The sequence below is a fragment of the Budorcas taxicolor genome, chromosome 15 (assembly GCF_023091745.1).
Source record: "Budorcas taxicolor isolate Tak-1 chromosome 15, Takin1.1, whole genome shotgun sequence".
Classification (NCBI taxonomy): Eukaryota; Metazoa; Chordata; class Mammalia; order Artiodactyla; family Bovidae; genus Budorcas; species Budorcas taxicolor.
In genome coordinates this window covers 71,876,851-71,900,748 of record NC_068924.1, presented here as the reverse complement: position 1 = coordinate 71,900,748, position 23,898 = coordinate 71,876,851, and the positions used below count along the sequence as shown (strand labels likewise).

General features: G+C 41.7%; 1 protein-coding gene across 1 annotated transcript in view; it reads right to left on the bottom strand.

The window, feature by feature from the left end:
• HSD17B12 (hydroxysteroid 17-beta dehydrogenase 12) overlaps nucleotides 1–23,898 on the bottom strand; it is a 169,275-nt gene that overhangs the window by 6,290 nt on the left and 139,087 nt on the right. Inside the window, exons 7-9 of the mRNA XM_052652868.1 lie at nucleotides 19,673–19,707; nucleotides 11,788–11,869; nucleotides 10,123–10,188 (exon numbers count right to left, since the gene is read on the bottom strand). Of these exons, the coding sequence (XP_052508828.1) occupies nucleotides 10,123–10,188; nucleotides 11,788–11,869; nucleotides 19,673–19,707 (183 nt within the window). The remainder of the gene's footprint in view (nucleotides 1–10,122; nucleotides 10,189–11,787; nucleotides 11,870–19,672; nucleotides 19,708–23,898) is intronic.

Below are 23,898 nucleotides of genomic sequence, written 5' to 3'. Positions count from 1 at the left end.
AGGAAATATCTTATAGGTCAAAATGTCATCTAAACAGTTAAACTAAAACCTAATAAATGATCATTAATCCACCTTTCCTGTCTTCCCTATCTATGCAAGGAAACATTATAGTGAACTGGTCAAGAAGATACCCATACTTTCATAGGAAGTATTTTGGGCAGAACACAACAAATTTTAAAAGTTGCTTAAGCTCAACAATTTGCTGTGATAAATACAGTCAGCCTGGAAACAGCTTGACCCTTGACAGCTACAGATGCAGGCACATGCCCTGGTCTTTAAACCGAAAATCATTAACTAGGCCATAAAGCAAAGCTGTTGATGTTTTATCCTTGCATCAGCCTATAAAAAAAAATCCCTGGAGATAAATTTGATATCCTTTTTCTCACCCACTGAGTAGCTTGCTGAGGTATCTGGTCTTTAGGGAACAGTTTAGGGGGCCCTCGATTCAGAACTGGAAGTTTAACTATAACTTGATATCATCAAATAGGAGAAAGATGGATGCCCAGCTCTGCACGGCAAGTGTTCAAGAATCAAACACCAAACCTTCTAACTTCACATGGTAGTGATCTTTCATGTCGTCATCTGTGTACTGAATATGCCTTCTCAAATGTAAAGATGACTACAACAACCCCCAGCCATGCTTTGGGAAACAAGGATCCAGAGGACACCAGGCTCCAGTCTGTTTGTACAATATGCAATTCTCAACATGGGGTCTGATCTGCCTTTTACGAGCATTACGTTTACCAGGGAAGCCGGCACACATTCTCAAGGCAGAGGCTGCAGCTCCTAGGAGGCGCTTCAGGGAATCGCTTCCCTTAAGTCTGTGTACTCATCCTCCATGGATGAGTACATGGAGGATCTGATATCCTCCAGAAAATCTGAATCATCACATACCTAGATCCTAGTTTTGGAAAGGAAAGTGAAGTTGCTCGGTCGTGTCTGACTCTTTGCAACTTCATGGACTGCAGCCTGCTGGACTCCTCCGTCCATGGGATTCTCCAGGAAAGTATACTGGAGTGGGTTGCAATTTCCTTCTCCAGGGATTCTTCCTGACCCAGGGATCGAACCCAGGTCTCCTACACTGCAGGCAGACTCTTTGCTGTCTGAGATTGGGTTATTTCACTTGCAGACCATGAGATGAGCATTTTCACCAAAGGGCCCTTGATTATCTCATTGGTAGAAACAAATCCTTGGACTTTCTAGAAAAATGTTAGGAAGAAGGAATCATTCTGATGGTGCAGAGATCCCTGATTCCGCAGCAATGAGCAAAGGCCCTACAGTAACATTAGCTACAAAGGACCTAAGCACAAAATAAAGGAGTTGAAGTGTTGTGCTCCGCACAAAGACGATCCTTGATCAACACTGGCTGGCTGATGATCTTACAAATGACCTACTTCCATATACGTGGAATTTGTACATTAAAATGCAGAGAACCAAAGGATAAACAGTGTAAATCTCACCCAAAAAAAGCATGTATTCAACAACAAGTGCTTCCTAAGCACCTACTAGAACACTGATTTAGGCACTCAGAATTCAGTGATGAACAAAGACAGAATCCCTGACCTTACTGAGCTTACATTGTTAGCTGGGGAAAGGCCTGGTGCATAGAATCTATAAACAGATGGTAAAAGAATGTCGATAAGATTGGCAGTGATGATAAAAAAGGAAGAAGGGAAATGAGTGAAGGATGGAGGTGATAGGGGCTGTTACTGCAGGTGATCAAGAAGGGCCCTCTCTGATATGGTAACATAGATGTGATATGATCACATATAAACAAAGATTACAAAGAAGGGAGAGAGCAAGCCAAAAGGATACCTGGATAAAGAGCCTTAGACTGGAAGAACAGCAAGTGCAAAGGTCCTGACTGTGCTTGGAGCATTTGAGGAACTGCAAGGAGGCCAGAGAAATAGCAGGGATAGGGGCAAGGTAATGTGAAATGCTTGCAATCAGAACAAGGCAGGTCATAAGAACTCATGATTTTACTCTGAAAGAGATGAAAAAACACAGGACGATTTTGAGCAGAGGAGTAAAACGACATGGGTTATGCTTTAAACAGATCACTCTGCAGGAGCAGACTGTGGGGCTGGCAGGGGTGGGAGTGGGGAGGCCACACAGGAAGACACTGCAAAAGGCCCAGCCAAGAGCTCATGGTGGCTCAGATTCGCAGCAGTGGTGGGTCATGAGAAGTGGTCAGGTAGTGGATGTGTTTAAAGGATCAACTAAAGTCAGGAGGATTTCCTGATGGGAATCCAGGAATCCTGATGGAATTTCGGGTGTAAAAGAAAGAATAAGCTAGATACAGGGGGCAGAACATCAGCTCTGAAATCAATAGACCTGGATTCAAATTCCACTCAATTATTTACTAGTCGTGAGATTTTGAGCAAAATATTGAGTTTTGGTTTCTTCCCTGGGGTATACAGCATCTTCCTTATTGCATTATTACAAGGATTAAATACAACATTGTCAGTTAGAGAGTGTGGGACTTGAACTCTCATATGTGTTAGCAATTATTTTCTAAGTTTTCTAATATTTATATTTTTCAGAATGGATTTAGAAAGAAAAACTTAGCTAACATTTTATATCCCATAAGAGGTATAAGAACACCATTTGCTATAGAAAAATGACTCCGATAACCACTTGGATATCTGAGTCCTTTATGGATACAGATTTAATGTGTTTGAAGAAGGGCTTCCCTGGTGACTCAGGCGGTAAAGACTCTGTCTACAATGCGGGAGACCTGGGTTCAATTCCTGGGTCAGGAAGATCCCATGGAGAAGGGAATGGCATCCCACTCCAGTATTCTTGCCTGGAGAATTCCATAGACAGGAACCTGGTGGGCTACAGTTCATGGTGTCCCAGAGTCGGACACGACTGAGCGACTAACACTCTCACTAAAGGACACTTTAGGTTTTTAGTTCTTGTGGTGCAACGTTACTTAAAAGGCCGAGGAAAAACAGCCATGATCACTGACAAAAATAAGGATTCACCTAGTTGGAAGGGGTCTGGGTCCAAAGATCCCAATGGGACTAATTTTATTATTCTTAAAGATATTTCTCAACGTTGGTGCAGTTGACCAGATATAACCATCTCCTGTGAGACTCTTTCTGCTGCTTCACGGTTCTCTGTATTTAGACTCCATTTGCACTAAAAACACACACCACTGCCTTCTTTTATTGTCATTGGCAATTAACAAGAAGGTATGAGGACTTACATTTTCATTCCCAACACCTATTTCTCCACGTTGAGCTTTCTAGCTCATTGAAGCCTCGTAGATCTGATTACGCTAAGCAATAAAACGCTTTAACAAAATATACAAAGAATATCTTCTTTCATTAACAAAATAAACTGGAATCTTATTTGCTCCCTCACTTCAATTTGTCTGACTTGTTTTCTAAATTTATTCTAAAAACTATGTTTTTTAAAGAAGTAACAAAACTGCCAACTCTCATCACTGAGGAGAAACAAACAACTGGAAGGCAGGACTCTAAGAGAGTGGAGTCCCAAGATTTTCTCCATTATGATAAGTTCACATTTAAATGGAACTTATTCTAAATTCTTTTGTAATCTCTTGCTAAGTGTGACAAGCTCCCCCTTCATTTTTAGGCCAGGCCAGCTGAAACCTACACCTGCCTTCTTTGGGTCTGAATGGTCTCCACCTGCATCCTCATCTTTCCTTTGGTAAAAAGTCAGGTAAACTAAACCTGGGCTTCCCTGGTGGCTCAGACGGTAAAAAATCCCCTGCAATGAGGGAGACCCTGGTTTGATCCTTGGGTCAGGAAGATTCCCCTGGCGAAGGGAATGGCAACCCACTCCAGTATTCTTGGCTGGGAAATCCCATAGACAGAGGCAACTACGGGATTGCAAAGAGTCGGATATGACTGAGCAACTGACACTTTCCCTTTCAAACTAAACCTAATGGGTAGTTTCAGTTAGCAAATGATCCCCATGCTGAGAACATTTCCAGAGACCTGGCTTTCCAGCTCCAAGCAAGAAGGCTATGGTGCAGGATAACACCCCAGGGAGAAGCACGGGGGCCTGGCAGAAAGAGCACAGACCCAGGCGTTACTCAAACCCACGCGACCAATCCAGAGGGGGAGACTCCTAAATTCCCTATACCTCCCCCACGCCCCCAACACAGCATCCTCCTTTAGAGTCTTCATGGAATGGACCACTATGTGAAGCCATCTCATTCATGTGTGTGCTTGCTTGCCTATTGTCTGTCTCCTTCCCACTAAATATAAACTCTGCCCAGTAGGGACTCCATCTGTCTTTTTGCCACGGCAGCCCCACCTCCCCAGCAGTTCCCTCTGAGTATTTTGAGAGTAATATTACGAGAAAGAGTTCCCTGACGGCCTAATGGTTAGGGTTTGGGGCTTTCACTGCCATGGCCTGGGTTCAGTTCCTGATAGGGGAATTCAGATCCCATAAGCCACGCAGCTCAGCCAAGATGAGAGATACCGTGAGGTCAAAAATTAGAACGCAGGTGATACGTTAGATAAGAATACTACATCAATGTTAACTGTAAAGTTGGTAACTGTATTGTGATTAGTTATAAGGGTATCCTTATTCTTTGAAAATACATTGAAGGATCTGGAGGTAAAGAAACATGATACACACAGCTCACCTCTCAATGATAAAACAAATCGACCAAAATATTAACCACAAGTGAATCTGCATAAAGAATATTGGGGTGTTCTTTGTACTATTCTTACAAGCTTTCTACAGATTTGAAATTACTTCCAAATCAAAACACACACACAAGAAAGCCTGTGAAAGTTTTACAGAATAAGAATTCAAGAAGTACAGTTTAAGGATGTCATCTTAGTCTCAGCTCTTTCTTACTTGCTTGGCATTAAGAGATGGAGCCTGGTATTGGGGCCCACCAACTAGCCAGTCAGATCACTTACGACTTTGCCCTCTGAAAGAGTTAAGTATAATTTTGACTGGGATTTAGTTATAGCGTAATACTGAGAACAGATCATTCTTACTGACAGAGCAACTTTCAATGAGATTTACAACAATGTTTTTCTTAGCCTCTATTCTAACGTCAACAGAGTCAAAATGCACCTCTAAGATGTTTCTTATCACTTGTTGTCACTGTTGTTTGTGTTTCCAGGAAATGCTTTGCCAAATCTACTGGCAAATCTGAATTTATGAAGGAAATGTTAAACGTGCTTACAAAATTATAGGAAAGAAGTTGAAGGAAAGACGAGGAGAGCAAAGCAAAGGAAAAAATATAACAAAGGAATGAACAGAAAACAATTCAGAACCTGGAAAAAATTCTCTCTCCCTCTCCCCAAAGAGCCATCTGTCGTATCTCCACGTGGACACAGACCTAGAAAGCGAACTTGTCTTCCAAAGATTAGAACAAACTGAAGTGTGACATCATAGCATTAGCCTGGAAGCCCTCTAGATAGAGAATTTGAAAATTCAAGCCCAGAGGCCTATGTGAGCACCAGTACACTGGACACAGTGTATTGGTTGGGAGGGGACGGGGCAGTTTGTGGCCAGATAGTATCAGACACAGATATGTAATAAGAAATGAGAGAGGGGCTTCCCCTCTCTCATTTCGCTCAGGGGTAAAGACTCCACCTGCCAATGCAGGAGACACAGGTCCCACCCCCGGACCGGGAAGGTCCTGCCTGCCACAGAGCAACTAAGCCCGTGCACCCCAACGACACAGCCTGTGCTCCAGCACCCAGGGGCCGCACCCACTGAGCCCAGGGGCCGCAGCTGCTGGAGCGCGAATGCTCTAGAGCCCGTGCTCCGCAGCGAGAGAGCAGCCCCTGCTCGCCATAGCGAGAGAAGCCTGCACACAGCGGAGACCCAGGACAGCCAAATAAATCCATTTTTTAAAAAAGAAAGAAAGAAGACAGCAAAAGGGAAGGTGTAACCACGTGCACCCAGCAGCTGAGATAAGGTTTCCCAGGTGAAGGGAGGCCAGAGCCCTGGAAGATGGGCGGAGGCAAGTGTGAAGAGGAGGCTGGCAGAGGAGTGGGGTGAGGGCGTGCAGGCAGAGGAGGGGCCAGCCACGGGCAGGGTCCACTCTGGCTGGAATTCAGGGTGGGACGATGGAGCGGTCAGAGGCGAAGGCCTCATGGGGTCTGAATCCAACCCTGAACTTGATGCGCAGCCACCGGAGGACTCTGAAGGAGGGCTACACATCTCGGTTGTTTTGAATCAGATCACCCAGGAAACGGGATGTGGGAAGCAGTGGAAGGGAAAGCAGCTGATGAATACTCCTCACCCAAGAGACTGCACAGACCACACACCACCAGAGAAAAACCAATACTCTGTAACGGAGCTGCAGTTAGACCGGATTTATTTTTTCTTATCCCTTTGGTCAGAGTTAACATGAGAGTCTCTTCTACTTCAGCATTCTGACGTGTTCATGCAGAAATGATTACTTTTCCTCACAAACATTGCGGTTTTTGGTTTTTCACCAAGTTCACTCTAAGTCTAAACTTTGAGTGAATTCCCATGAAGGAACACAGGGGTCAATGAAATCACATCATTGATAATTCATCTTTAAGAAAAAGAAACGTGTATCAAAGTAAAATATTTCCGAAACAAACGCTAATGTGTTTCTATAGTAGCGGCTGGTCACAACAGATCAACAGGCAGAGAATATGCAGAAAAGATCTTTGAGGGAAATCAGACCTGGAAATAAGAGAAGAAACAGCCTTGTGTGTTCACTGAATTTTGGAAATTGCTCATCTGTGCTCACAAGGCCTAAGACTCCCTTTTGTCACTGAAACACTTGGCAGCTTCTGGTCACACTGCCTCCAGGTCACTCACCAATGGACCTTTAAGATTCCTACTGGGTCTCCATAGTGTTTAAAAATTATTAGTTAAAAATATAAGTTAATAGCTTGAATATAATTGATTCATCAGAATGAGAAGATGGCATGACACAGTGTGGCACACGAGGCCTGACCTCCCCTGAGTGCTTTACTGATCTCCTGTTACCAAAATACAACACATTCTGTGTAGCAGGTTCAGACTATTAGCATTAAAATAACTGGTGTCAAGAGACTAGGAGGTGGGGAGCATATGTTGCTGCTGCTGCTGCTAAGTCGCCTCAGTCGTGTCTGACTCTGTGCGACCCCATAGACGGCAGCCAACCAGGCTCCGCCGTCCCTGGGATTCTCCAGGCAAGAACACTGGAGTGGGTTGCCATTTCCTTCTCCAATGCATGAAAGTGAAAAGTGAAAGTGAGGTCGCTCAGTTGTGTCCGACTCTTCGCGACCCCATGGACTGTAGCCTACCAGGCTTTTCCATCCATGGGATTTTCCAGGCAAGAGTACTGCAGTGGGATGCTATTGCCTTCTCCGGGGAGCAAACAGTAGCTCCATATAAAATTCAGAAATCTTGAAAACCCTGACCTCCCAGAGTACCCTGTATTCATGGGGAGCTGCAGACTGGAATAACACCAAAGGGCTATGATATGGAAGGATCCCTTCAAAGGATCCCTTGGGGGAGACATTTAACTGACCCTGGAAGATGAGGAAATATTTACGCTGAAGATATAAGGGAGGAAATGGAGCTAAGCAGTCCAGCGCCTTCTGCCTGGCCAGATGGATCCAATGAACGTTCAGTGGGGTTCCCAGGTGGTGCTAGCGGAAAAGAGCCTTCCTGCAATGCAGGAGACATAAGAGATGTGGGTTCAATTCCTGGGTGAGGAAGATCCCCTGGAAAGGGGCATGGCAACACACTCTATGACTCTCACCTGGAGAAGTCCATGGACAGAGGAGCTGGGCAGGCTCCAGTCCGAAGGGTCACAAAGTTGGACACGAATGAGTGACTAACACTGAGATCATTAGGAGATGCCATGAAACACACAGAGACATATGAAGTGCCTAGCACGGTACCTGAAAAGTATTCCCTCTAACATTAGCTGTTTGTACTGTGATTGGTCGTCTGGGGCTTCAGAGTGCAAAAAGGAAAATACTAGGCTCACAGAATGGAAAGCCATAATGAACACTGGATGTGTGAAGAGGTGGGCGCAGGCCATGGGCAGGAGCAGGAATGAGATAAGGATTGCAATCTCTCCCAAGACATTGATAAAAATGTGCCTAACCATGGAAATACCGTGAGCCAACACTTCTTTGTGTTGAGCGATAGCTGATTTGAGACTGATCCCCATAAAAGCCCCTTCACTGGATTAGTTTTGTATTGTATTTTCATAGCATTGTATCTGTTAGCTACATAATAAAATCAAAGGTCTCTCTAAAAATTAAGTCAAAATGGATCAAAGGCCTAAATATTAGAGCTAAAACTGTAAAACTCTTAGAGGAAAACATAAAGGGGAAAATCAACTATACTTCAATAATTTTTTTTAAAAAAACCCAGCCAAAAGCCTCACGACATTTGATTTGGCAATGGTTTCTTGGCTATGACACCAAGAGCACAGGTAACAGCAATGAAAAATAAGCTGGACTGCATCAAACTTTAAACCTTTTGGGTGTCAGAGGAGACCACCCATAGAGTGAAAAGGTAATCCACAGACTGGGAGAAAATGTTTGTAAACCATATATCTAATAAAGGGTTAATGTACAGAATATATCTAGACATCCTACAATTCAAAAATAAAAAAGCAAACAACCTAATGAAATGGTGAAGAACTTGAATAGATACTTCTCCAGAGAAAATAGACAAGTGGCCAGTACACTTGAAAAGATGCTCAACATCATCAATCCTTAAGGAAATGCAAATCAAAATCAAAACCGCCATGTGATACCACTCCATACGCATAAGCATCAGCTCAGATCAGTCACTCAGTTGTGTCTGAATCTGTGACCCCATGGACTATAGCCCGCCAGGCTCCTCTGTCCATGGAATTCTCCAGGCAATAGTACTGGAGTGAGTTGCCATTTCCTCCACCAGAGGACCCAGGGATCGAACCCACGTCTCTGGTGTCTCCTGCATTGGCAGGCAGACTCCTTACCATGGTGCCACCTGGGAAGCACTCATAAGAATGGCTATTATTAAAAACAAACGAAAAGAAAATACCAAATATTGGTGAGGATGCGGAGAAATTGGAACCCTTATACACTGCTGGTAGGAATATAAAATAGGGCAGCTATTATACTGTGGAAAACAGGAAGGTGATTCTTCCAAAAAAGACTTATCATATGATCCAGCAATTCCATCTGTGTACATATCCAAAAGAACTGAAAGCAGGGTCTCAAAGAGATGGGTGTAAACCCACGTTCAAAGCAGCATTATTCACAGCAGCCAAGAGGTGGAAGCACCCCAGTGCCCATCGACAGACGAATGGATAAACACACGTGACATATACCAGTAACAGAATTACATTAAGCCTTAAAAAGGAAATTCTGACATATGCTGTAACATGGATGAACCCTGAAGACATTATGTTAAGTGAAATAAGCCAGTCATAAAAAGACAAATACTGTAGGATTCCACTCCTGTGAAGTACCTGGTGTAGTCAAATTCAGAGACAAGAAGTAGAACGGTGGTTGTCAGAGGCTGGGGGAGGGTAAATGGAAAGTGACTGTTTAAAGGATACAAAGTTTCAGTTTTGGACAACTGCAAAAAATCCTGGACATGGAAGGTAGTGATGGCTGTGGACAATGTGAATGTACTTAAGGGCGCTGAACTGAACACCTAAAAGCGGCAGAAATGGTGTTTTTGGTGTATATTTTACCACAATTTTTAAAAAGTAAAAAAATCACTACCATACCTGTATCAACCTGCTAAATGCAGTCATCCTCACTTTAGTAAAAGGTAGCTTTATTCAGCACTTTCATCTCCTATCATTAATAAACAGTGGCACTCCTTGCATACCCGGCAGCTAAGAGATACTTACTGATGGTCTAATTCTTTCAAAATAAAATCGTAAGCACTTACAATTACTATGCACCAACTGTTTACGCTGCATAGTTCTACTTTAGGGGTCATTGCTTTAAAATTCTAGAGAATAACTGTTTAAAATCTAGATTTAAGGGCATAAAGGAAAAGAAACCATGTCTTTAACGGTGTGCTAACGTCACATTCACTTACTTAGGAATGTGATTTTCTTTCGTTGCCAAGACAGCAACAGTTGCTGTGGAAACCACACAAAAACAGGGATACTTCACTGAAACGAACTCTACTCACCTGCACAAAGATGCCCTTGCTCTTATATTCCTCATGGAGGCATTGAGAGAAGAAATCCACAAAAGCCTGGGAGGGGGCGGGAGTGAGAACACACACATTACATCAATCGGCCTGATCTGTAGCCATGGAGACAAAAATAATCAACTAACCGTTTAACACTATAGTTTCTAATCATTCTTTTCAGATGAAGACAAGACCTTAAAAAAAACAACAACCCTCAAAACCTCATGTTTTATCTGCCACCTAATTAAGTATTCTTTCACCAAATATAATATCTAAATCAAATTCTGATTGAACTGGAAAAGGCTCTTCTTTATCTTTTCTGTTTTCAGAAAATTACTTTCCAAGAAAAAAACCTCTTATTATATAACAAAGGATACATCCCTCTTCCCCACCTGCCATTCGAACAGAAACACAGTATGAATTCCGTTCAAGTCTGTTCTACGGGGATTTTGTTGTCAGTAAAGAGAAGAAAGGAGCAAGCATTCTCTCTGTCCTTTGGGACGGCAAGATCCAAGAAGTGCAGAGATGAACGTGACAGCCCATCTTCTTCCAACAGAACAACTCTACATCTATTTGTAAAATATACTACTTTTTCAAATGTGGACTCAACCTCAGGCTTGAAATGTATCAGTGATGACTCCACTAGAGTCCCTGTTAATAATATTAATAGTCTTGTGCCTGCGGAGCAGAACAGGCAAGAAGTTGTTCACCAATCACTTCAAGAAACATGGTGTTCATTTTAAACATGCCTACTGTATGTTTCAGAGATAAAGAAAGCAGGTAGATTCCAGGGTGGGGGATCGGGCCAAGCTTTTTCAAAATGCATTACTTTTCAGTTTTTTCCAGGGGCCAAAAGGCAAGGGAAAAGAGGGCAGGTATTTTGCTCTTTTTTAACCCCCTGCACAATGCAAGTTCTTACTGTGCATTTTATTTTGCTCATTTTCCCCTAAAAGCAGTGTCTCAGTGGTCACCTTTACTTCAGAGATGTACCCTATGCTTCAACAATGTCTTTGAGAATAAAGCTATTGACCTGCAGGCAGTATAAAATGCATTCTAAATCACTGTCCTGGTAGCAGTGTGAAGAGGTGAATGGTGGTGTGGTATAGAATTATGGAATCTTACAGAGAGCTCTGGAAATTCTTATCTCACTCCAGAAGTGGCAGTAAATATCTATGAATTTTGAATAATGTTGCCAAACATTCACAGTTTCCCCATCTATCTCGTGTCTGCTATGCTTGCCTATGTGCTGACTAGCTTCAATCCTGCTACTCAGTTCTGCAGACGTGGCACCTGAGCTGTATGCTGAGTCATTCAGGAACCAAATCCCGTCTTAGACTCATTAACACCGTGTTCTGATCAGCTGAACTAACCGGCCCAGACCAGCTCTCTATGGGAAAGTACAAATACCAATTTTAAAACCAGTAGACTGTGAGGAAAAAAAAATATCATCTGTGGATCTGAGATCTTGGTGGTAAAGTTGATACCAATCAGTCTATCTCCAGCTCCAGCTCTTCTGAAACTAGGGTTGGCTATTTTCCTTTTCTTCTTAGTCCATTTGAAAATGGCTAAAGACAGAACTTCAAGAGAGTCCATCTCTTATTTTTCAAACTGAAAGCTATTCTTTATTCTTCTTTTGACACCATTTACTAAAAAATTGTTCACCTTGGTTGCAGAGTAGATGGTCAACAGCGGGACTGGGTACATGCCACTGGCCGAGGAGATGTTCAGAATTACCCCTTTAGATCTAAAAAAAGAAGATGCACGTAAACAGAGTGAAATCAAATATACAATTGTAAGTTACAGATTGAGATATATAAAATTATTTAAAACAGAATAACCTGGCTGTTTTTCTAACCCACCTCTCTCCTTGCCTTTCATCCGCATGTGCTATGCTTGGTCAGTGAATGAGGCAGAACTCAATCAACTAAAAATAGCTCTGCTTTGCAATTAGCTCACTTCTCAGTCTTAGTAATCTAGGACATGACCGGATTAGATCTTCAGTCTTCTCGAGTTGATTTCTATTCTCTGAGGTCTTCTCTGGCCATAGCACCAAGAATTATCACTCTTAAAAACACTCTCATACTCCTGGTATGCTCTTAATTTGGTACATTATCACATACTATCATGCTGCAGCACTTAATCACTCTATGATTATCAACATTTTAATCCCTCATAAAACCCAACAGCTTCTGGACATCATGGCTCTTAACTTATACTTTTCCTCACAATACTCTGCCTGTGGTAAGCATCTAACAGGTACTCGCATGAATGAATGGCTATGCCCCGCTTTCTTACCTTTCCAGGTGGCAGGCATTCAGGTGCTAAATGAAGAGCTGACTCTAAAGTCAGCTACTCCATAGTTCACCAAATCATATTCTTTTGCCAAAAGGCAAAGCTCAATTTCTACTGTAACTTTTAGAAACTAATGTGAGATTTCAAAGTCAGAAAGTTACCAGGAATGACTCGTTCCACAAATAAGTAAAAATTAGTTTGAGAAAAGCAATGCTGCAGATACACAGGTTGTTAGCAGTTGTATATGGCTTGGGTAAAGTGTGAAATTAGGGTTTTAGGAATTTTAGACAGAACTAACAACCAACTTTTGGTCCTCAAATCCATTCTCCCTGGGGAGGTGGTCCCCTTATTCTGCTATGTCAACCTGACTCAGCCTGTCCCCTGCCCTCTAGACCAGGTTCCTGTCCTTCAACTTTCATGCCCAGTCGCTCAGCTGTGTCTGACTCGGTGTGACCCCACGGACTGTAACCTGCCAGGCTCCTCTGTCTGTGGGATTCTCCAGGCAAGAATACTGGAGTGGGTTGCCATTTCCTTCACAGGGGATCTTCCCTACCCAGGGATCAAACCCCGGTCTCTTGCATCTCTTGAGTTCGCAGATGGATTCTTTAGCACTGCGCTACCTGGGAAGCCTTTCTTTCAACTTGAAAGTGAAGGTTGCTCAGTCGTGTCCAACTCTTTGCGACCCCGTGGACTATACCATCCATGGCATTCTCCAGGCTGGAATACTGGAGTGGGTAGCCTTTCCCTTTTCCAGGGGATCTTCCCAGCTCAGGGATCGAACCCAGGTCTCCCTCATTGCGGGTGGATTCTTTACCAGCTGAGCCACAAGGGAAGCTACAGAATACTGGAGTGGGTAGCCTATCCCTTCTCCAGGGGAATCTTCCCTACCCAGGAATAGAGCCGGGGTCTCCTGCATTGTAGAAGGTTTGCACTGTAGAAGGATTCTTTACCAATTGAGCTATCAGGGAAACTCTTACTTTCTCATTATTCTTGGCCTGAATTTACTTCCCAAGGCCTTTTATTTATTTATTTTTTTGTATTTTTTAAAAGGACTATATAGGCCCTTCTTATGCAAAATAATAAAAGAAACAAGATCAAATGGCTTCTAAGTTATTTTAGACATAAATCTGAGAAGAAATAATCCCCAAAGGTCATTCAGTCCATCTGCCAGCCTCTAGGCGAGATGCCACTTCAACCATCAAATGGAAGTCTGGACCCTCCACTTAATGAGTCACTGAAAATGAGTTGTTTTTTTGGCTTCTGTTTTTTTGAGCTGAAGTCTTTATTAGTAATATACACTTTCCTAAGTGGTGACTCAATTAACAAGTTGGACATAGAAATCAAATCTCAAATTTTCTGCAGAAAGTTCGAAATATTTGGTCAATGTATTAATTATATCATTCTTGTAGTTTCTGCCTGTGTCTCTCACACAGACAGAAAAGGCTTTTCTTTTTAAATTTTAAGAGTAAGAATGTCTATCAGGACTTAGAACTCAATTATTCTAAGATAAAAACAGGTGAATTAGCAATTACTTATCTAGTAATTTCATTTTATCTATATTTGTGAGAAATTCCTTTGATTAAAAGGGGTTAAAAACCACCTTTGTTACTTAGACTTTTAATACAGTATTAATTTATGATGTTTAAAATATCTTTATCTTTTTAGAGTGTTAAAAATGTTCTGAAATTAGACTATGGTGATGATACACTCTGTAAATATACTAGAAACCACCAAATTGTACACTTTAAATGAGTGGATTTTAGGACATGTGAAATGTATCTATCTCAATAAATCTATATATAAAGAGAGTGAAATATATTTATAATTTATTGGAATATGTTTCCTTTGAGTTAAAATCAGATCCCAATCAAGTAGAAGCTATCTCCTGCAATACAATCTGCTTTCTGAGAATAAGCCCAAATCTTTGCACCCTGTCCTGAGCCCCAAGCATCCATCTAAGTTTAGGTGGTGTTTTAACATTTTCTCATATAACCAGGAACTGCTATATCCTCACTCATCACAGCAAGTGAAGAAAACCCATTCTGAAGTAGTTGTAGAAGATGATGTTTTCCACTGTATCTGATCACTGCTGGTTTAATCAGTGGGATTCTGGGCTAGATAATACTCAATTTGGCTAAAAAGGCGGCATGTGCCCTTGAACAAAAATCTTACATTCTGTTTCTTTCCTTTCTCACAAGTGAAATACAACTTAAAAGCCTTCCAAAAGTTAAAGTTCAAAAGTTATTAAAAACATTTTTAGGGACTTGCCCGTGGTCCAGTGGCTAAGACTCTGAACTCTTAACGCAGAGAGCCTGGGGTTCAATTCCTGCCCAGGGAACTAGATCCTACATGCTGCCATGAAGACTGAAATCCTGTGTGCTGCAACTAAGACCCAATGAAACTAAATAAATAAATATTTAAAAAAAAATTTTTTTTTAAGGAAATCTTGACCTCATCAAAATGGATTCCTAAAATGCCACTCACCAAAGCAATGATTTCAATACAGGAAAGTTCATTGCAAGATAATAAAAACCTTGTTCTTGCTTGCAAAATTAATACAGACCAATAGTCAAATATGGTCTGCCACAATTATGCAAGCATGTGCTTTGAACTGTTTACTCCTTGAGGCAAGTGAGATTTTTGTTTCTCAAATATTCTACCTTAATTTAAAAATTTCCAGGGGGTAGAGTTAGTTTGACTTAAGTGAAAAGTCGGAATTGAAAGATACTTTATTCAAAACACAGTATTTGCACTCTAAAATGCATCAAAAAGTATAAAGAGAGAATGCACTAGATTTAAGTAAACACGAAACAGACAGCACTTATCACTGGACCACAATGACAGCAGAGGGAAAAACCACCCATTCCACAAAAACACTGTGCTGCAAAGCAGCGCAGCGCACGTTGTCTGTTTGTCTTGCAAAAACCCTCCCACACACAAGGCTCTCTTTCTCTCCAAGGATAATGATATTCAACTTAGTTTTGTCTGGATCACAAATAACACCTTTGCAGAGTTGTCTTACTCTCTGTACTGTATACAGTATCTATTCTTTACATAGAGATGGGGATGAACATTTGGGACCGAGAGACACAAAGGACCAGCCTCTAAAATCAACTACTCTATCTAGTGCTAATCCCCCAGCTACGCAGAATTAGTGACGTCAAACTAGTTTCCATGGCACAGCCAGACTCACGACAACTCTGTTATATCAAGCAGAAGAACAAAATGGGCTGCGCTTAATTGCACACAGAAACAAACATAAAACCAAACCCTGGCTAATCTCTCATTTTCCGGGGACTTGGGGAACAATTCTAAGATTGGAAGGTACATTAAGAATATTTGCTGAAGTTCCATAATGAAGACTCCCGATGCTCATATTTCTGAGCATTTCCAGTCTGTTATGACAAATATCCAAATAAACAAGTCCAGTAACATTTTCTGTGATACAACCTTCTTAATTCATCATGCTGCTTACTTGCTAACAGCCACACGATGGTGTCTCAGTGGCATAAGTTATTGAGGATCTACTAGAATTAAAATACTGCAAAGACAAAGCAGAAACCACCACTGCTGATAAGGAAGCACTTTTTCATCTAAAAATATTCTCTTCAATGACTAGCCCTCCCACAAGCCAGACATTAAACACACATAACCCTATGAAATTCAGTTCCTTGCATTTTTAGCCTTCTATCGTTATGCTTTCTAGAATTTTCTAAGTTCAATGAAATTCCCAATTAGAAGACTCTCCTTAATGATCACTTGGATGAAAGAGTTACCAAGCCTCTTTTCTTCTACACATGCCCCACTATTCTATCAGATAGCTGTAGTATCCTTGTACACAGCTCTTAAACAGTATTGTCATGGAGGAAGTGGCAGGTCTCCCATGAAATAAGTCTCTGATTTCCATCTTCCTGGGGACTCTCATCATTGCTCCACGCTGCAGGTGAGAAGGAGGCTTAAATATTGCTGTGAAGCACTGGAACACAGGGTTGGTCCTGTGGACAGCTTACAGGATACAGAGAGTGATGGCAGAAAAAGGAGGGTTGTGCAAAAAAGACTACATCCCAGTTCTTCACATTTTCACTTCTTATCAGGGAGCACTTAAGTCTGCTCTTGGAGGGTCATAACTTTTTTTTTTTTAAGCTGAAACATAACACTGAATATTGGTACAGACAGTTCTCTAACAGGTTCTCAAAAAGACTGAGAAACATATCAAAACAGAGTTCTATGTCAGAAAAGAATTCTGGATCACAGGGGTCAGGTATATAATTAGAACCAGCAATCCAAATACATTATACAAATATTGCTTTGTTGAAGAAAGTTTGCAAACATTTCCCGCATGAAAGAGAACTGCCTGCCCTAAAACACCATAACATGTCATAATTTCACCTTAAGTAATACAGTATGAAAGGGGCTATTTTTAGCTTTTCCATGGTTGTTATGGCAACCACCTCCTGGCTCCAGCTGTACACAATGTTTATAATTCCAGGGAAGTGGAAAGAGCAAGTTTCCTCCATAAGATAATTTTGTACTTTCTACATCTGTGGTAATAATAATACCTTAGTTTGATTATAGAGACTTGTTTAGTGATAGTCAGTTGGCCCTAGGCTATAGTTCTAGAGAGTGTGGGAAGCCACACACATCAGAAGCAGAATCAGTGAAAGAAAAAAAAAAATCCCACCACAACGAAGAACTCTGCTTTTCCTCAATGGAGATACGAAACCTACGGCAACCAACCATAGGAAATAGATCATTTGGGGATGGCTCACACGGGCAGGCTATGATCAAATCACTTATAAGCAAGAAGGCTTTGAGCTGATCTGTGAACTTGGAGTCTTTCTTCCTGCTTGGGCACACAGCTGACAGCGCTTCTGGTCTCCCCTGCAGTTAGCTGTAGCCTGTGACTGAGTTCTCGACCATGGAACGAGCGTAGAAGACAGGGACACCACTTGCAGGCGTGACCCATAAAACGCTATGTAAAATCCTCCTTCCTCTCTCTTCCCTCATTTGCTGGCTGGGTGCAAATATTTCTGCAGAGAACTGCAAGGCCTATGGAAAGAGTACCGTGCTGTGCTTAGTCGCTTAGTTGTATCCAACTCTATGAGACCCCATGGACTATAGCCCGCCAGGCTCCTCTGTCCATGGGATTCTCTGGGCAAGAATACTGGAGAGGACTGCCATGCCCTCCTCCAGGGGATCTTCCCCACCCAGGGATCAAACATTGGTCTCTCACATTGCAGGCAGATTCTTTACCTTCTGAGCCACCAGGGAAAACCAAGGGAAGAGTAGGGCCCCCTTAACTCCAGATGGAAGGAGCCTGAGATCCCTGGATTGACTGTGTAGAGCAGAGTCCTGATCACTGATCCACACTGGACTGTGATGTGAGGGGAGGATCAACCTTTAGAATTTTAAGTCATTGAGATTCTGGGGTGGTCTGTTGTAGCAGTTAGCCTGCCTTGACTAATACAACAAGTAACTCCTTAAATTCAAACAGACAGACCTGTTCCTTCTCCTATCCCAGAAGTACCAATTCATAAATCCCCCTTACATTTCTGACTAGTCCTTCAGCCCGTGACAGCTTTCTAGGAAATCAACTTGATTTCCTAAAAACAAGGATCCAATTCATCTTCCATAGGATAAACTTTACTCAGGGAAGTGGATAGGTCCTTTCCTTTGAGTTCTTTATCTAAGGCTTCAGCTACAACTGTGAAGGTGGCTCCTAGGTCTACAGAGACATGTGAGCACTTTGTATCATGTATTAACTAATTATGTAGCCTCATGGCACTCAAGTTCTTTGGATCTCACTTTTTATGTCAAATGAGAGGGGACTGGTTTCAATTAAAGTATGAAATTCCATGATTCTTCAAGTCTGATTAGTCATAACCAGTATCTCTTTGGATATGGTTTTTAACAACAAACTTGAAAATTCCTCTGTGGAATGTAAGTATTTCTTTTTTTAATGGGTAGAATACTACCCTGAATTTATACTGTGTCACTTGTAGATATCCAAACTGGAATTAAGCTGATCCCAAATTTCATCCGTCTTGAGTTCTACTCTGTCTGCCCTAATTCTCTATAATCTTTCAGGTTTCCGGTCTTGTTTGACTGTCTTCACTTTCATATCATCACCATCAGGGGCATGCTCAACCATCAGTAAGTAGTTAAGAGGTTTTAAAGGGAAATTTTACTAAAATAAAGCAATTGAGACATTAAAAATCACACATAAAATGCAATTACAAACAAAGAGCCTTACTGAAAAAGTAGCTACCAACCAAAATGGATTCCAAACTTCAGTTTCCTCATCTGTATAATGGTGCAAGGCTATCAAATTATATAAGCAAATACTTATCGGGTTGTCAGCCCAACACCTGGCAAAGAATATGAAATCGATAAACATAAGCTGTAAATCCTTGCCTGAGCTGGTCATGGAGACTCCTTCACGGTCCCTGGCTCTTTGCAAAGCTGTGATTCCTGTGGATCTCTCCCAAACTCAAAGCCATTTTGCACAGCAAGGATGACTGTGAAACCCTAAATTTAGCAAATGACCAAGCAAGCCCATCTCTTTGCAACAGGTTTGCTTTGAAAGCTTAGCCATCACTCAGACTTCTCCACGGGAGGAAAAGAATTTAATTCCCATCTTATACTTCCTGCTATTCCTAACGTAAGGACTTAGCAACACATTTCTCAAGAGAAATGAAGACATTTAGCAAATCCTAGTGGAACCCAATACAAATACAGCTGAAGCTAGAGGACTTAAGCTTTTTTCTCCAAGGGCAGGGGTAGGGGAGGCTGACCCCTTAAGATCACTTTATAATATGCCTAAGTTCCTCATACATCCTTTCTCCCATAACAGAAAAACCAGAGGATGGGGGGTCTTGCTTCACAAAACTCCACTGAGCTGGGCTCTGACAGCATACCTCTTTAAGAAGGCATTCCCGGGAATATCCCAGGAACTCTATCCACCCCCTCAGAAGAGCAGGCAATTGAGTTAGTGATGGTGACTCAGGCAGGCTTTTTAATCCTGATGTAAAGGAACCACCACCACCCTGGTGAGGGAAATAAAAAGGGAATCGAGGGGAAAAGGCCTCCACCACCAGATGACTCATGCCCTACCGTGTGACTCGCCTGGCACATTACTCTGTCACCAAGACATGGAGGAGAGGTTCATTAGTCACTTTAATGAAATTTTCAAAGAAAGGATTCTCCCTATAAATAATCATGAGCTTGAGTGTTTGTGTGTGAGCTTATGACTCACCTTTCTACCATGCCAGGCAGGACCAGCCGTGTCATCTGTGAAAGAGAAAAACAAAACATCCATGGTGACTGAGGATGCAGGCCACCGAGAGTGAAGAGAACTTGCCCACACAAATGAGGGGGTATCGCCAAGCTGCTCGCCACTTCTGCAGACAACAGTTTATTTTATAGACAACAGTTTATTTTATAGACTTCATATATTGGGTTGGCCAAAACTTCAATTGGGTTTTGCCATACCTTCTTATGGAAAAACCTGAATTTTTTTTTTTTGATAGATAAGAGATGGATTTATTTACAGAGAAACACCCTCCACAGATAGAGTATGGGCCATGCAGAAGGCAAGAGCGACCCTGGGGGAAACACACTCCACACAAGTACGGGCCGTCACAGAAGGCGACAGCAGCCCTGACTGAACGTTTGCAAGAGTGCATAAAAAGGAACCCGGGGCAATTACTGGAGATAACACTGGAAACACTTTCAGTGAACCTGGCTAAAATTAGTCTTGCCTGAAATGTAATACTGGCATGGAGATCTTCAAATAAGTAAGGACTTCTGGTGAAATCCATGTCTCCCAAAATACATTCTCAGTACACGACATACATTACAAGAAATATCCTGCCTACCAAACTTACTTAAGCTTTCTAATCTTAACAGATCAAATAACTTTTTTCCTATCAAAAAACCTTTGAGAATGCCATAAAGTGACATGTAGGCAAATATGAAGTCTTATCTTCACATGTATTTCTTCTCCTGCTCAAGCTAATTGTGAGTAAAATGCATCCTTAAAGAAAGTTGATATTATCTGTCATCTTAAGTAACCAACAATGAAAAAAGGGGCACCAGCATTTTTATTTTTTATTGGCCGAGCCAAGCAATATGCAGGATCTTAGTTCCCTGACCAGGGCTTGAACCTTGGCCCTCTGCCGTGGAAGCAGAGAGTCCTAACCTCTGGACTATCAAGGAATTCCATGGACACCTCATTTTTAAAGGACTTCATGACTCTTGCCTAAATATATATACTAGGACGAGAGAAACTATTAATACTTCTAAACTCTGTTTTAAGATATTATTAACTCAGAAAAGTTAAGACATCCACTGGTTTAGTCAAGGCCACATCACAGTTAAGCACCTAAGTTGGAACATGAACTCTGGATTCCTGCATACCATCAGTTCGGGAAGAAACAAACGCTATTTTGTTACAGAGAAGTCTGCATGCATGCCAGGCACAGGAATCTCAAACTTTCTATCTTGAATAACATTATGTCTTAATTAAAATAGCATTCTGACAAAGCATTCTTTTCCTAGAAACACTTCAAAGAAAGAAAACGCATCCAGACTTCACCAACATAGAACCTGCTCTGCAGAACTCTCAACTCAGAGGTCAACTTTGGAGCTGCCACATACACTTTTCCAGGAAGGATGTGAATTTGAACCGACACCGTGTCATAATAGGAGAACACACTGCCAACTTCTAAACAGACAAAGTGGTGTCTTCAAAGCCTAGGGGGATCGTTTCACCAGAAGTATCTGATGTGGCCAAATCTTCCAGGTAAAAAAAAGGAGACACTGTAAAAGGAGTCTGGCCAGAAGCATCTCCAATCTTCCTCCTTCTGTAATGCTGTAATCTCATATAGTTCAGTTCAGCCGCTCAGTCGTGTCCGACTCTTTGAGATCCCATGGACTGCAGCACACCAGGCTTCCCTGTCCATCACCAACTCCTGGAGCTTGCTCAAACTCATGTCCATCGAGTCAGTGATGCCATCCAACCATTTCATCTTCTGTCATCCCCTTCTCCTCTTGCCTTCAATCTTCCCCAGCATCAGGGTCTTTTCCAATGAGTCAGTTCTTCGCCTCAGGTGGCCAAAGCATTAGAGTTTCAGCTTCAGCATCAGTCCTTCCAATGAATATTCAGGACTGACTTCCTTTAGGGTGGACTGGTTGGATCTCTGTGCGGTCCAAAGGACTGCAATCTCATGAAAGGTGGTATATATAATGATCCTAGCACAGACAGCTAGCCCAGAGTCGGCCCTAAAAGGAAACTGTGCCCCTTGTTGCCAGCGTGTACTCTTCTTTCAGGACACAGCACCACTAAGTATCCAGGCCCCCCTTAAGCTTACTGTGCTTGACAGTTGAGAGCAAAAAACGGTAATACATTTTGAGGTCATTCAGTTCAACTCACCACACAGAAGTTTCTGGACAGTTCCAGCAATATTGTCAAGTACCTCAACTGGGAGCTTCTTTAGGGTAAAAGAACTGTTCTAAAATTAGAGTTTCGTGATGACTGAAAGACTGTAAATTCACTAAAAACCATTCAACTATACACGTAAAATGAAAGAATCGTAAAGTGTATAAATTATCCCTCAATAAAGCTGTTTTTTTTAAAGCAAATCTTAATAACCATATGGATACGAGTTAAAGAAGTGGAATCACAAAATACATTTGGTGTTACTTTATCAAACACAAGAAATAAAAGAGCTCTCAAAACGCTCTATGCATATCAGCTCATGGCCTGGAGCAAAACGAAGTAATAAAACAGGCATTCTTCCACTCAGTAGAGGGCATGTTAGTTTCTTGGATTGAGGCTGGGTGATGGGAACTCATGACGGAGTAAGAAAACAGGTATTTATATAAATAAATCCTTACCAGACAGTGTTATGAGACAGTAGGGTTAAGGACAGAGGGCACCAACACTTAGGAGAGGGACTAGTTATGTCTGGGGAAATAGGCAGAGCTTCACAGATTAAGGTTCAGTTACATTCTGAAAGAATAAGTAAGAGTTCACTAGGTAGGAAAAAACCTAATCAAGGGCATAGAATGTAAAACTTACAATGTATGCTACAGAATTTATGCACTAAAAAAGCTTTTTGTTGAATGGGTCAAGAATAGAGAGAAGTGAAAATAATGTGCATGCCATTATATATGCCCTGCAATCTGCCTGTCATACCACGTCAGACAGCTTCCCATGCTAGCACAGACAGACATCGGGCATGGTAACGGTTGCGGGGGATTCTTCTTCGTAGGGAGAGGCTATATGCATTTTTAGCAGTATCTGAACACATACTTTATTTAATACGTTTCATCAGAGGACCATAATGCTTAGGCTCATGTATTATAAGGAGGTCTCCAGCATTTTGTGAGGAGAAGTTGTTAAACAGTTCCCCCAATGTCCTGAGATCCCCAGAAACAAGATGAGGAAGAAGAAGACTGATAATAAAAAATGTTCTCACCCAGGGGTCGGGGTGTATACATGCCCATGTGCATTTGGGGTGAGGAGTGAAACTTGTTACGTGTGAAGCAGCCAAGTGGGGTGGACAGGGGGAGCCACTGACCACCTACCTTTCCTGCACAAAAGGAGAGGAGGAGGGATGGGATTCGCAGGCAGTGATCAATCTGGAGAACTACCAGGAAAGTCTATAAGATCTGCTGATGCAGTCCTTTGTTCTGACCAGGGATCTCAGTACCACTTGACTATTTAATAACTTGTTGTGCAGAGTTTTAAAGTTAAATTCAGAGTTGTTTTTTTTTTTCTTTCCCCAAGACATAAATGTACACACTTAAATACAGTCCAAAAAGAAACAGCACTTTAAGCTGGGCTATTAAGGAAATAAAAATGTACACTTTGGGAGCTATTTTTTTCCTTATACTGTGTGCATGTCATCCATGAAATGTCTCCTTTCTGAATGGTAAAAACTACCCAGGAAATGATCAGAGACAAAATAAAACCTTGTAAGATATTATCTTATTTACAAAATTATATCAACAGCATGCTAAACATTAAGTCAGTCCTGATGGTTGTTAATGTGCGGATAGCTTCAAAATATATTCACTTTTTCTCCCAGTTTCATTTGAAATATAATCTACATAACTTTTTTACATCATGAAAGTGAAGGAAGAGAGGGAAAAAAGTGGCTTAAAACTCAACATTCAAAAGAAGATCATGGCCTCCGGTCCCACTAATTAATGACAAATAGATGGGGAAACAGTGGAAATAGTGTCAGACTTTATTTTCTTGAGCTCCAAAATCACTGCAGATGGTGACTGTAGCCATGAAATTAAAAGACACTTGCTCCTTGGAAGAAAAGCTATGACAAACCCAGACAGCATATTAAAAAGCAGAGACATTACTTTGCCAACAAAAGTCCGTCTAGTCAAAGCTGTGGTTTTTCCAGTAGTGATGTATGGATGTGAGAGTTGGACCATAAAGAAAGCTGAGCACCAAAGAATTGA